Here is a 14,869-nt window from a genome sequence, read left to right as displayed (position 1 = left end):
CCTCCTATGGAAGGTTTTCAAACTAGAAAAAGAAAATTATGTGTTGAACTTATGTTTTAGTTTTCCCTCAGACAATAAAGAATCCACCTGTAATATGGAAGACCTGGGTTCGATCCCTGGGTTGGGAAGATCCCCTGAAAGGAACGGCTACCCACTCCAATATTCTGGCCTGGAGAATTCCATTGTCAGAGGAGCTGGGCAGGCTACAGTCCATGGGGTCGCAAAGAGTCAGACATGACTGACTGACTTTCATTTACTATAGATGGGAGAAAACTCCCCCAAATAAGTAAAATGCAGAGTCTCTTAATACAGTATCTACTTTTGTAACTTAAATTGCTTTCTTTCCCATAAAACTAAGTGCAGTGGAGCGAAAGTTCTGTGTTTGTCACCAATCCTTTATTGAAACTGGTAACTTACACACTTTATAATAGAACAACAAAAATAATGTTCAATATATACAGCCTTTGCGATGGACTATTTGACTATACACAAGGCAGAGTGATAACACAGTCTAATCTTCATAATAATTTGTGCACAAAAAGACACCCAACAGACAACATGTGAACGTTATACAGTGAAATGACATCACAGGTCCAGTGAAAATTCAGCCTAATACAAAACGTACTCATCTATTGCAAATGCATCTCTAAAGGCCCAGAGCTTGTTCAGTAGTAATTTTACCCAGAGTCTGAAGCAGAGATTTGGTGTGTGGCTATAAGTCTTTTAAGTGAGACCACCTCTGCAGACAAGTTTGCTATCCCCTGCTTCAGAAACAAATTCTCTGGGTCAGAGACTTTGTAACCACTGTCTTTCACTTCCACCACTCCAGTTTTGAAACTACTCTGAGTTTTGCCATTAAGTTCTTTTTGATGCCAGTGTTCAGATTTGAGAGACCAATCTTGAATGTTAGTCACTTGGACTGAAAAGGGAGTGAGAGAAGAATGTACCAGGTTGGGGGTGGTATGCTTCTCGAGTTCGAAATGTCTCTTAGACGTCATGTCAACAGGCGAGGAAAGTTTTTGCGTGCCATCAAACTCATGATCGAAGGCTTCCACTTTTATCTGCATGGCTTTGGCTTTAATCCGAAGCTTGTGTGGCAAAGCAGAGGAATTCACTTCTGGAACTTTAACCACTGTGGCGTGGACACGCTGAAGTTCAACGGGAGAGTGGATCGGGCCCTTGGGAACCTGCTGCTCATCTTCTCCGTCGGATGACTTTCCTACTGCACCTTCATCAGTTTCCGATGTCCTCGGAGAGTTACTGGAGGACCGGTTGACCTGCAGCAGAGGGGGAGAGTGCGAGTATCCGGGAAAGGAATTCCCCATGTAGTTCTGATACACAGCCCCTCGGTAGCCACCCCGGTCATCTCTGGGCTCCCTGGCATAACTCTCCAGTTCCATCGGCTCTTGCTTGATGACCTGGAATTTACTTTCTGGGCTTCTGCAGCCACTCTGCGCAGGGCCCTCCTGTGAATGTTCTAGCGAGGATACTTCTGAAACATCAGACAGAGAACTCTGAGGAGAGTGCTTGATGACAGAAATGCAACTGCTAGCCACCATCGAGGGCTCATGCTCATCCACAAAGGCGCTCACAGTGGATTTGGAAGTCTGGTAGTCTTGAAAGTACACAGCTGTAGAATTACTGAGTTTCTGAATCTCCTGGGCGTAGGCTGTTGAGCTAATTAAACCAAACTTTAATTTTAGGGAAAGCAGTTCAGCTTTTAAAGTGGCATTTTCTTCCCCCAGTGCAATGAGTTTGTTCTCCAAAACCAGGTCATTCAGTCGACGCTTCTCCCGGGACCTCTTGGCGGCTTCATTATTTTTCCGCCTCTTTTCCCAATACATGGCATCTTTCTTCTCGTCGGGAATGAATTCCCGTTTCCTCCGACATGCTGAGGACTTGTTTTTCCCCACACTTCCTTCATTGAGAAGGAGCTCTTCCCCTGTCGTCAAGTCTTCGGAGACTTCGGTCAAGGCAGAATTAAGCACCATCATCTTGTCCACGCTGCTACCAGCATCAAGAGATGCCTGCTCCTTCTTGATGCTCTGCATTTTTCTCAGCTGCATCAGAAACCACCTTAACCTATATACGCAGTGCAGGAGAAGAAGTTATTTCCTCAGTATTCTCAAGTACTTTAAAAACTGCAGTTTAAAATCCATCAATATTCTTCCTTTTGTTCTACGATCCAGAATAAATCTCTCCTGCTCCTCTCACTGAATGAAGTAGGGGTCTTCTAGATGACCTGCAACACACAAAGAGAAATAGTTATCCATTTGGCAAATATTTATTACCAGCTATGTATAAGAAACTACACGAAGCATTGAGGGGCAATAGTTCTGTCCTTCAAAGAGTTTACAACCTTGAGAAGAAAGTAAGTACCTAAATACCTATACTGTAAAGTTGTAAAGGACAGTCCCCACTGAGAACTGTCAGCAGGGGAATATGTGGTCCAGGGGAGTGAAAGAGCAGATCTACCCTGGGGAGCAATAGAAGGAGGCTGTGTTTCAGGAGAAAAAACAGTGGGGTGGGGCATGTGGGGATAGGACATTACAGGAAGGAAATGACAGATCGCCTCTGGTTAGTACATTTTAAAATAGTACTTGCATCTTGTGGGGCTTCTGAATACCTTTAGGTAGCATTTATATGACTGCCAAGCAAACCAGTTCACCTCATAAAAGGAACTTTTCCAAGTAAACCCTTTTAATGTCAGTAGACAGACTCTGTAATTATATGGAATCAAACAGAAATGGAGCTTGATTTTTATTTCCACAAAAATGAACATAAAAGTCACACAAACAACTGAGTTGTGGTTGTTTAATTCTTACGTGGTTTATGTCACGGACATTCTGCCAAGTGACTCAGCACACCTGAAAAGGACTCTTCTCAATAAAGCTGTCTCTTTGACGCATTTGTGCTATGAGAAAATCGTTTTTTCCCCCTGGTTCCCTCAAATTGATTTATCAAACATTCACTTAAGGTTGTAGCATCTACAATGCCTTTTTTGGTCCTGATAATTCTGTCATATAGATTTCACTGATAGAGTAGTAGCTTTGGCCTAAAATAAATGGTTAAGGGATTTTTTTTTTTTTTTTAAGTACAGTACCTTCTTGAAACTTAAAATTATTTTAAACTGAGAGCATGTAATTATGGAAAGAATTTCTTTCCATTTTACTAATTAGTTTCAAACAAAATATAAGAACTTGAAAACAGGACTATCAACTAGCTTCCTTTTCCATCGATGACAACTTTATAATCTGAATTTGGCCTGACAGGAGATAATAAATCCATATTAGGTTCCAATAACAATCTTTTCATGGTGGTTTCAGATCTGTGTTTCTGGACAGGGATTCTCTACCTAGTTTTCCAATAGGTAATACTTTCATGAAGGAGATTCGGTAAAACAACTGTTCATTCAGCACTATCCGTATATGGCACCTCTCCTGCCCCATTAGAAAGATTTAATGTTTTCATGTCCCTCTTTCTTTCTTGTGCATAGTTTTATATTGACTAATGAAGTTTAATTTTATCAGTTGGAAAAGCCTGCCAGCTTCTTGTGTCTTTTCCAGAAGGAATAGAAGGAATGATGTAACCATTTCAGGATCATCAAGGATAAGGTTTAATGCCACATTTTCATCCATCAAACTGAGCCAATGCAAACAGTGAGTTGCAACTCAGCAAAATTTAATGATTATGAATACTGAGCTTCTGTTTGTCTTTGATAATATATTTTAGTGGGAAATGAAGGCAAGGAGTGTGCCATAGCAGGCAGTGATGGTGTAGAAAGGGAGCTTCCTAGTTATCACTTAGTAAACAACACTGCTTCCTATATTTGCACTCAACATTTCTTGGTCTGACATGAAAACTCCTTTTTCCTCTACATAATGAATGGATTATTTCCTCTGTCAATAATTTGTATTTCTTAAATCTGTTAGGTCCTCCCCACTAAAATCAAATGAATGCTGAAGCAAGAGTAAAAATTCCAACTCCAGGAGGATAACTATATTGAACTTTTCCAAGATGCATTTCAAACCTCCACTGTATCCCCAGGTAATACTACGTATTTCCTTGTACACTATCATTCTGAGTATTTTTTTCACTTGAGACTCTTTCTCTTCCATGCATTTTTTAATTTATCCCTTCCTTGGAAAAAAATTAAATTTCTTCTGCATTTCATCTAAACTATGAATTGTTGCAGTTGTGCTTTTGAAATGCCCCACCATTCCGTCTGTATTACTCTTTCTAAACTTTTCATTCTTTCATCATTTCATATCCGTTTCATCATTTCAAACCTATGTTGAGTGAGTTGAGACTCTGATCTCAGTCTCCTGTTCCAAAGAATCATGCTGAGTCTAGTGTGAGTAAGGGCAAGCAGGCAGCCCTTGCCACACTGCATAGAGAAAATAATCCTACTTCTGTTTAACAAAAATATCTCACTTGTCCTAAAATCTCTTAACCCACTTCTATGTGTCTAAGTACTGTATGTCCACTTTTTCATCTCTGTAACTTTGTTTGGTACGTTCAAAACCTGCAGAAAAATCTCATTTCTTTTCAGTTAATCTTCTTCCAATTTCAATTTCACTAGGTATACTAGAATCTGGATTTTTCCCTCATCTGCACATAATAACTGCTTCTATGATTCCACCAGCAAATCACCGCATACTACATAAGGGTATTTTCTGTAATATTATTTATCAAGTAACTTTGCTGTGTTGAAAAGAATTTATAAGCAGTTCGAGATACTGTAGAGAGAGGTGGTGATTTTGTACAATGTGTATCTTCCTACATGTTTGTTTTGTATGCCCAACCAGAATGCCGATTAGTTCAGGGAGCAAATTAATATATTTGTATCCTAGCAACAAACTGAACCTCTTAGGTGCTCACCATTTGACTGACACTTATTTGCCTTACACAAGAGAGCTTTGTGACCAAAAACTTACTGATACATTCTTTTAAATTTGATATTATTACATAAATTCTAGAAAAGATTGTTTTACTTACTAAGAGAGAATTTCCCTTATTCATTACTTGTTTTATGCAACAGATATGGAGCACCTACTCTGGCACTGAGCCAGGCTTGGGAAAGATAGAGAAGGAAGGAAGAATCAAACTCCCAAGAATCAAGGCACCCCTGGTCTTTGGTGAGAGACAGGCTCATGAATAGAGAAGAGCACTGTACTCATCCACGGGTGCGGTAGGAACACGCCAACATGGGGAGTCAGTGTGCGTATCATGTTGTTTCTAGCCACGCTGCTTTTTTCTTGGTATGGTGACAATGAAAACAATCATTACAGGTGCCATTTACTCAATACTGACTATGCAACAGGCACCCTGAGCCTGGCCTGTGATTATTTCACTGCCCTCATAATAATAACCACTTTCAGATGAGAAAACTAAGGCTGGGAGAAGTTAAGCAACTGGCCCAGTGTCACACAGCTAGTTAAGTGGAAGAGCTAAGATTCTCAGTTCTGTTCTCATTTCGGTGTAATATATACCCATTTACTAAGTGATTTGGGGGCAGCAAAGCACTAGTAGATGTTGCCAGAACTTCTTTAAGACAACAAAGGAACTTTGTTACAGATAAAGTTCCATCTGGAACTTTTCCCCATCTTCCTCAGAGTTGTTTTATATCCTGTGATTATTTAATGAATTGAGAAAGCATTCTAAATTTTCATCTCTCTCTAAAATTTTAATCTCCTGGCAACCCTATATGCTAAAAATAAATAGAAGAAAAGGAAATTTACAGCTGTTGGCATTGTCATCTGCAATTTTTTTTTTCCACAAACCTAAAATATATCCATTTTCAACATGGGGATGGGGTACAGTTAGAACACAGAGAGACTGTGCGACTTTCCCAAGAGCATGCAGCACTAGAGGGCAGAGATATTGAGGGGAGAGAATCTATCTGTGCCTTTCAACAATAAATTTAAAGAGCATGCAAAGGTAGATTGCAGTGCTTTCTAAAAACATCAGTATCTACCCTCAACTAATACCTTTATTTCAGATTCTAGTGTTTTCCCTTATGATTAATTTAACAGTCATTTCACCTCTGCCTCAAGTTCTCAGATCACCACTAATGCTGTGTTGTATCAGTCACCGCTAGTTTCCTTTCTGGGGAGTAATTGACACTGAATGCCAACTCTATGATGCTGGCGTGTTCAGCACGATCAGCTTCATTACACCCATCAGATAATATGGCTGCTTCTTAAAAACACAAATAAAAAGAGAAATTTAAGAGCAGGAGTCATCACATTCCAATGACATATTTTCCCACACCTAACACGGACATGCCACTGCTAATTAATGCTTTTTCATAGTACATCACAAGGTTTCTACAGGCAAGAGTTGTTTCGTAAGTCCAGATTTAAAACTCTACTTAAGTCAGATGACCTAAATATTGTTTTTAATTAAGATTAAATTTGGTTTAGAAAATTCTCTAAACAAATAACGCTGTACAACACATATTCTAGCCTTAATTTCTTTTTGAGGAGGGACCTTATGACCTGTACCTTCCCTGGCCTCTAACACATCTCTCAGGGAAATACTAGGGACAATTTAAACTTGTTACAAAACAAGAAAAGAAACATTTTGTTTCAAGCATCTAAAATCTGACTAATAGCTTAGATATTAAAATCTGCTATGAGAAAATTTTATTATCTCTTTAAAGAGACTACAAATTGCTTCTATTTTATACTCTGATTTTAACATTCTGTCAATACAAGATGAAATACTATTTGATATGCCCAATGATTTGGAAATATTTTGACAGAATCACCTCATTTTTCCTGTACTCTCTGAATATACTGTTTACACTCTCAGAGATATAGTATAGATACCATTAAAGAAAAAAAAATCCTTTATGTTAGACTACATCTCTCCACTAGGAAGACAAGTGCTTATTTTTGAGATAAGTGCCATTTTAGTGAAAAAAGATACAGTTAATGAATCAATTCACAGTTCTTCAAACTAGTAATACTAGCAAATATTAACCTACATTTTCTTCCTGTGGGTAAAATCCATGACGTGATTGTTTCAATAAAATGCTTTACTTTCTTTTCATGGATGAAAATAAAATCTGGGGGTGGGAGATGAAAAAACGAAGGAAACACTGAGGTTGCACAAGGATCTTCTAATAAGGCTAAAAAATGTTTTTTTCAATTAAGAAAACTATGTTAAACCTCATAAATGCCCCATTAATAATATAATTCTGTCTCTAGTAACATAGACTTCAACCCTGAAGTTAGAGAGAAATGTATACTTGATCAAGATATGAATACACACATAAACAGATTCTCACACTCTGCCAAAATCTATCCAATCATAGCAACAAACTGACCAACATTTTCTATTCGGGGGCTTCTGTAAATGAATGTGTCAAAACCAGAGAAGTTTATGATAAATGAAAATACTTCAAATTCCTTGCTCTCTCATCCTCAACATAGGGCTACTTGAAATAGATTTAAACTTAATAAAAACAATGACAACATTGCCTTTTACTATAGCACTGATACAATTTATGGGACTGAAATATGAAATAGTTTAGTATAATCTTTCTTTTTTTTTTTTTTAAATAAAAAGAGTCCACAATTTTAACCTAACTCTTAAATGAAAATATTCTGAAGACTGCTGGGGGTAAATGCATAGATGGTAACACAACCAACTTCAAGGCTCGAAGGAGGGGAACTGGAAGGGTGGGGGTGATGAAATACTATGTTAACCCATTAACGCATTAACAACAACAAAAACATCTGCAGTCACTTCAAAATGGGGATCATTTGCTTTCTTGAAACTTTCAAAAAGATAACTTCTCATTAACTAGCAACTAATCTGAAATCCTAAGGGACACCAATAATCATGAAGTAACCCAGTTATAGGAAATTTCTGCAACAGGTAAGTAATGCCAGAATACATGCAACATGTGGCAATGATGGGGAAAACAGGGTGCGTGCAGGGCTGGGTGAGAAAAGGCTATGAAAGGGCAAGGTTTTGAATGTTCCTAATTAAACTGAGGAATCATTCCAATTTTCCTCAGCTTGACTTTTTAATTTCTTGTTCACTTTCTTCCCCAGTGAGCAGACGATTACAAATGTCATTTACTGTGTACCTCATGAGTAGAACAGATTATTTTAAATGTTTATTTTTGGTGTTTATTTGAAGGCTACTTAATTCCAGTTTTAGATCCCTAGAAAGTTAATTAATAAAAGACACCATGTTCTGAGAACTAAAAGGCTTATAAACATCATTCTGCTTCCAATGAAAATGAATGCTCAAAGCACAGATTATTATGAAAGGCATCTAGTAAATCTCTACTAAACTTTCTTATCATAAAAACAAGCTAGCATACTCTAATTAAAACCATATGAGAAACAGTGTTTATTTAACTACAAGAAAGTTATTTGTAATGACATTTGAGAGATAATTGGGGTGGTGGTAATATAACTTCATTTTGAAACTGAAAAGCTCTTATGTAATGTCTGTGATCAAAGGTCAATGTCTTTCGACATTCTCACACAAATCCAATCTGGATAAAAATCAACTCAAATGTAATTTAGAAAAATAACAGGATATCAAACAATGTGTTAACCCTGTGAAATACAGGCATACCTTACAAAAACAAGAAATGAATATTAAAGGAAACTTCAATTACATTGTTTCTGTCATATTTTGAATTGAATCCCAAGTGTGCTCTCATTCCTTAATACAAATTAAAAATAAACAACTCTGAACAGCATCAATGCCATCTGGATTACAATGGAAATAATGAAGTATGTGTGATTTTACTTGGGTAAAAATAAAGCCTCGGCATAATATGACTGCACCTTTTCCATTCTATGCTGCAATCACATTCACGTCTCGGAACTGACTGGACCAAAGCAAGGTCAACTAGAAATATCCACTCAGCTGGTGAGTCAAGCACGTTGCTCAACATGGGAAAGGGCCCAAACAAAGGGTTTTAATTTTCAGGTTGTTGCATCATAGTGATGTTATAATTGCACTTAGCAAAGATAAGTCTTTCACACAGAAAAGGAAATTGTTTCAAAAACTCCAGTGAGCTTGCACTCATACTCAGGGAAGGGAAAGAGACAGAGCCTCCCTCACCCGCAAACCCATTTTTCAGGTTCCTGGCCTGGACCGCTAATCAATTTCTCTTAAGGTCCACTTTCTGAAGTCTAAAATGAGGATGATAATAGAACAGACAATAGAGTGCCTGGCACAGGCAGGGTACCTCTTTAGTAAATACTCGCTCATCATCTCATTTCCGAAGAATAAGCAGCAGCAAGGCAATGACTATGATTAGTTCTAGGCCTAATTTTTGCCTTTTGTAATTCTTAGTGAAGCATTGTTCTATGTTACAAGGATAAACCAAATGAAATTTAATTCTACATTAATAGGTCAACCACTGACAGTTTCATGGGGCATATCCTAGGGTTTTAACCATACAGGAGGCACACACTTCCTCCCAGGATAGCTCATCTGTGAAGGTCTAACCAGTCTGCGATCTCAGAATGGAATTTTAGATGCAGAGATTATCCAGGCCCAGGAAAACCATCAAAAGAAGTCAAGGGAGCTGGAAAAAGACAGCTGTTGGGCCCTTTTTACACCATTAATGCTACCATCAACTCACCTCTCTCTCTGTTCCTTTAAACAGTTCCCCCAAACATTAACCTAATGACTTGGGAAGTATGAGGTTCTGCAGTCCTGTCCAGAATTTCCTTCATTCTAAAATTACCATTGAATGAAACAGCAAATAGTTTTGAGAAAAAAGTAATCACTACTAGAACAACAAAAGCACAGTATTTCAAGAAGAACCTTTAGGCTTAGTTCAAACTTCAACCCTTATTGCACAGAGACTTAAGCAGTGAAAAATAAAGATTAATATTAAAATACACACACACACAGCTGCTTCCTGGTCACTTAGACAGGAAGAATTTACTGAGCTCCCCACAACTCTCCAGCTATATAAACAGGTTTTATTCCCTCAGTTTACCTCGGAGGCCGATCAGGGCAGTGCCCAAGACTAGGGCCTGGGACTCAGCTCTTCTGAGCCCAGAGTCTGTATTCCTAGGTAGCACTTCACCGTTTCCTAGCTCCTGACCTGCCTGAAACTCAAGAGAGAAACCATTAGGGACGGGGGTGTAGGATTTGATCCCATAAAAGCCCCAACTTTTTAAACAATGCACTTTTCGCTCATGGCTTTTAGAGAACTGTGACGCTGCCCTGAATTTACTGCGATTTATTGCATAAGCACGGTCTCAGAAGACTTCTTGCCAGGATGAAAGTACCGTAGTCTTACTCAGCAGGACAGGGGTATCCCATCCACACAAGTGTCGTAATTTTTTAAAATATTTAACTCGGGGGAATTCGAGTTCTCTCTACTCTAGCCACATAACTAATGTTCAAAATATATATGTATCGACACAATATATATATATATATGTATATATATATATATACACTTGACAGTCAAATTGGGGTCCTCGTCATTATCATCAATACTGAAGCGACCCCACCCCCAATTTTTGCCGTCTGTTGACATTGGTGGTTTTCTTGTCTTTTTTCATTTTACAATAATCGGAAGCGCTCCTCTAGGACACACAATGACGCCTTCTCGAACAAAGGTGTCCGCGGTGCTCAGGAGCTCTGCGCGCAAAAAAAGCAAGAACACAGGCCCCTGGAGCAGCCCGGGCCGCAGCGATGAAACGCTCAGGCGGCCGGGCAGCCCTCTCCGCGCGGAGCGGCCTCGCCCTGGGTCCCTCCAGCTCGCCCGGCTCCGCTCCCGCAGCTCCAGCTGCCCTCTTCTCTCTCCCTCCTCCCTTCCCCTTTCCCTCCTTCCGCCCCAGAGAACGCAGGGAGCACCCCACTCCCCGGCCGCGGACGGTCCCTCGGCGCCCCCCGCCCGCCCCCGCGCCACGCCCCCCCGGGCCCGCCCCCGCCGGGTGGGCGGCGCAGCGGGGCCTCGGTGCAGCCTAGACCCCCGCGCCAGAACAAAGGAATGTGGGGAGGGGGCGAGGAGGAGGAGCGCAGGCCGCCTAGCAGCCCTGGTCCAAGCGCCGCCCAAGGGCGCTCCCTGCCGTTGACCGAGGTCCGCGCCCGCCACCCCACATCCCCCCCACCCCCAGACCCGAAGGGGCCGCAGTCGGGAGGAGCGCGCTGGGAGGAAGGGAGCACCCCTAAGGTCGCGATCGGAAGGTGGCGCTAAGCGGCCCCTGCAGACCCGGGGCTCCCAACCCCAGCTCCAGAGTAGGATGGGGGTCTGACACTGGGGCCCTGGAGCAATACTAGCTTCTAGGAAAGCGACTGCAATTACTTGGGGCAATAAATTTGTTCCAGAGGTGAATCTCTGTAATCTTTGTCCCCTTCTCAGCCCGCTCCCCGCCCCTGAAAAACCCTCCGCAACTTTGCTCTTTAATTATTTTACTATTACATTAGGGGAAAACAATCTGACATATACACACCATCATACACATATATTCACACACCCACTACATAAGAGTCTAGGAATAAATTTAAAATCTTGAGTATATTACATAGTCACATAATTCTCACATGAATAAAACTGGGACATCCATTTAAAAAAATACAATCTACTAACCTATATCTGTTTCCCATAAATCATATCTGGTCTGGATGGAAAAAAAAAAAAAGATGTGAAATAATACTGTGGCCTCATTCGCTGTTATTTACAAAAGCCAAGACCAAAAGATGACACTCGGTCATCCCCTGCTGTTCTCAGGGAACAGCACTTTCCTAAAGTGTCCTTTAAAAAGATAAATGGGAGTCAGCATCCAGCAAATCACCGGGCTCTGCGAAATGCCTTCCTAAAAATACAATCTTATCAAAGGTCTCTCGGAAGGCGTGGAGTTAAAACTACAGCAAATGGCCTTGAACTTGTATTTGCACACAGCCCTGGAGAAAACACCAGAAATAGCGCTGTGAGGCCACAATTGTTAAAATGCGATAGTTAGGGCTAAATTTAGAAGAACGCACATTTCATTTAGGGCAAGAGACGCACATTCGGCAACACGAGCAAACTCCATGCTTATCCAGTTGTCGACTTGCTTGTTTAAAATATCCTTTTAAAAAACTGTTACAGTGACATTTTAAAGGCTGAGATTGTCCTACTTTCTTTGTAGCAAGATTATAAAATCACGTAATTAGCTCCCTCTTCCTATGCTCACTGCCAACAAATTCGTCAGTTACATAATGCAACATTTCCAGGAAACTATTATGTGCTGTCTTGTCGGGTCTGAAAAAGCAATGACAATAAGGTGAAAAAAAGGGCTGATCGAACGGAATGCATTAAAATTAGGAAGGTGGGGAGGTGAACGTCACAATGGTTTGTCCCAGATTTAAAAAGAATAGTTTAGAACACCAAAGAGACGAGCTCGGGTAGTATCCGAGATCAGAATACAACCCGAGGAATTCTTCCTTTTATGTTTTGTAGGAGTGTTAAAAAAAAAAAAAAAAAAAAAAAACATCCTTTTCGTTTGGGACGTAGTATACAGGCAAATAATGATCTAATATCCAACGCTGCACTACAATTACCAAATCATTGCCCACGTACGCGCATATTCCCACATTAACCCTTAATCCTTGCCAGTATTTCACCGTGGGCAGATTATGCAATGTATGCAAGGACAAATCCCACAACCTCCCCGAGCGCTGGTAAAACACGCTGACGACAAACAGGGTGGAAAACGTCTGTGCAGACTCAGCCCCGGACACAAACAAACGCAGCGCAGGCATTCTCTGAATGCCGTCACCGTTCACGCTACCGACGCTCTTTCTCAACGAGAAAATCAAGACTATTCCCCACTACTCAGCCCCCCTCCTCTCCGCCGCCGCCAGTCCCACTGAAGGGACCAGAAAGGAGAGAGCGCAGCCCTTCCCCGCGAGATGGCTCAGCCTCCCCGGCGCTCTTCTCTACCAAAACATCAATTTTCCTGAAATCAGGAGACATTATGCAACAACAGCGGGGGGAGCGCAAGCCAGCCCGGACTACGTGCCGGAGCGAGGGCGCTGCAATCAAAGCAGCCACCTTAAGGTGGCGAGTCCCCTCCTGACAAGGCAGCAAAAGTTTATGTAATGAATGCCCCGCGCACACTCGCAGCTGCGGGCCAGCCCCACGCACAGCCGGGCCCCACGCACAGCCCGCCCCGCGCCCAGCACCCGCCGGCCGCGCGCCTCAGGAGCCCGCGGGGAGCCGGGCGCCGGGCCCCGGCCAGCGGTGGGCGGAGCGCTTACCGTATTCCTGCTCTCCGGCTGGCGAGTCGGGGCGGCGGGAAGAAAGAACGGGGGCCGGGAGCCGAGCCGACGGCGTTCGGGGACCGGGGTTCGGCCGGGCCTCCGGGGCGGCAGGCGGCGGTGAGGGCGCGGCGCGGGAGGCAGGCGGCGCGCCTGGTCCGCGGGCGCCGTGGCCGCGCCGGGAGATGTGTGTTAGTAGGTCAGTTCCGAGCGCGGCGCTACGTCGCCGCCCGCCAGCCCCGCCGTGACGGGCGGCCGCGGCCCCAATCGCCGCGCCCGCACCCGCCCCCAGCCCGCCGCCAATGGCCGCAGGCGGCGGGGGCGGGCTCTCCGAGGCCCCGCCCCGCTCCGCCCCCGCCCACTCCTCCTCCCGGCAGCGCCACCAGCACCCGGCCCGCGTCCCTTCCCGGCTGCGGTCACCACCGTCGCCTGAATGCCGGGAGGACCAGCGCTCCGTGCCCCGCGCCCCGCTCCAGGGTTGCGCAACGGCCGGCGAGGCCGCCTCGTTTGGGGCGAGCCTGGGGAGGGGCCGGAGACCGCCGCCTCGCCGTCCGGCTGCCCTCACTGCTGTCTTCACCCTCTTGGTCACCGAGGTGCCTCCCTGAGCCCAGCGACCCTCGCTCGCTCGCGGAGGCGCATTTTGTTTCCCCGAACGCGCAGCCGGCCGACCTACCTGTTGCAGACCGAGTACCGGGGCTGAGGGCCGCAGGCCTCTTTGGCCGGGGCGTGGCAGGGACCTCCGCCGCCTCCTCCGCGCACACTCCGGGAGGACCCCTCCTCCTGGAGGTGGGCGAGAGGGAAGGCGGGGGGCGCTGGCGAGCGGCCAGGACTCCGGGCGGGCCGCGGAGGGGAGAGGGCCAGGCAGCGGATCAGAGCCCAGGGGTGCTGCGTAGGCAGCGGTTACAATGCTCCGCGCGCGTCTCCACTGAGAGCGCGACGGCCGGGAGCGAGGGGTTGGCTAGGTGGGGAAGCGCAACGCACGAGTAACGTCGTTCACTACACAATTAGGACGAAGATGACGACTGCGAAGTTGTTGCATAATATGACTGGGAAACCAAACTGGCGGAGGTCCATCTGCCACTCCCCCAATCCCCCTGGCCACGCCAAGAGTGGCTGCCCGGGATGCGGTTTCCCGGGCCCGTGCGCCCAGCTGATACGCCCGCTGGCGTTTGCTGCTTGGGCTTGAGACGGCCGCTCGCGGTCTCCTTGATCTTGAAGCTAGGAGCAAGTCTGTCGTTCTACCTCTAAGTGGTTATGTTTGGCTTTTCCCCCAAATTCTCTGGCTACGTAAGAGACATAAAGTGATAGGAGAAAGGGCACCTCGCGACGAGTTAAGTCATGGAGCTAAAGACTGAAAAGGCACGTGACATACACAGGGCTCATTTACACAGAGAGCAGCAGTGCCAGCCTTTGCGAAGGGAGCCATATTCCTGATAGTGATGCACAGACTTGCCCAAACAGAGAATGCGGCAGGTGCAGAAGGGTCTCCTGGTCTGCTTGGACTATGTGGGAGCTGGGCTAAATGCTTTTCACGAGTGCCCACTTCTTTTTCCTATGATAAAAACTCACTTAAAAAAAAAAAAAAAAAGGAAAATCTGAACTAAACACCGAAGACTAGAGTGAACAC

The 14,869-nt window shown here is 44.0% G+C and overlaps 1 protein-coding gene across 1 annotated transcript; it reads right to left on the bottom strand.

Annotated features, from left to right (window-relative positions):
• Nucleotides 1-374: 374 nt before the first annotated feature.
• On the bottom strand, nt 375-14,237 carry NFIL3 (nuclear factor, interleukin 3 regulated). The gene is made up of 2 exons (XM_065946810.1): nt 13,916-14,237; nt 375-2,242 (listed from the first exon to the last, which is right to left on the bottom strand). Exon 2 carries the CDS (start codon nt 2,064-2,066, stop codon nt 678-680), a length of 1,389 nt encoding a protein of 462 aa, XP_065802882.1. The 5' UTR covers nt 2,067-2,242; nt 13,916-14,237; the 3' UTR covers nt 375-677.
• Between the last annotated feature and the right edge of the window lie 632 nt (nt 14,238-14,869).

This window comes from Muntiacus reevesi, chromosome 10, assembly GCF_963930625.1.
Source record: "Muntiacus reevesi chromosome 10, mMunRee1.1, whole genome shotgun sequence".
Lineage (NCBI taxonomy): Eukaryota > Metazoa > Chordata > Mammalia > Artiodactyla > Cervidae > Muntiacus > Muntiacus reevesi.
Note: the sequence above shows the minus strand (reverse complement) of the source record. Positions and strands in the feature narration are given on the sequence as shown.

Excerpts from the sequence above, each read along its gene's own strand:
- NFIL3 (XM_065946810.1), bottom strand. The coding sequence starts at position 2,066 with ATGCAGCTGAGAAAAATGCAGAGCATCAAGAAGGAGCAGGCATCTCTT.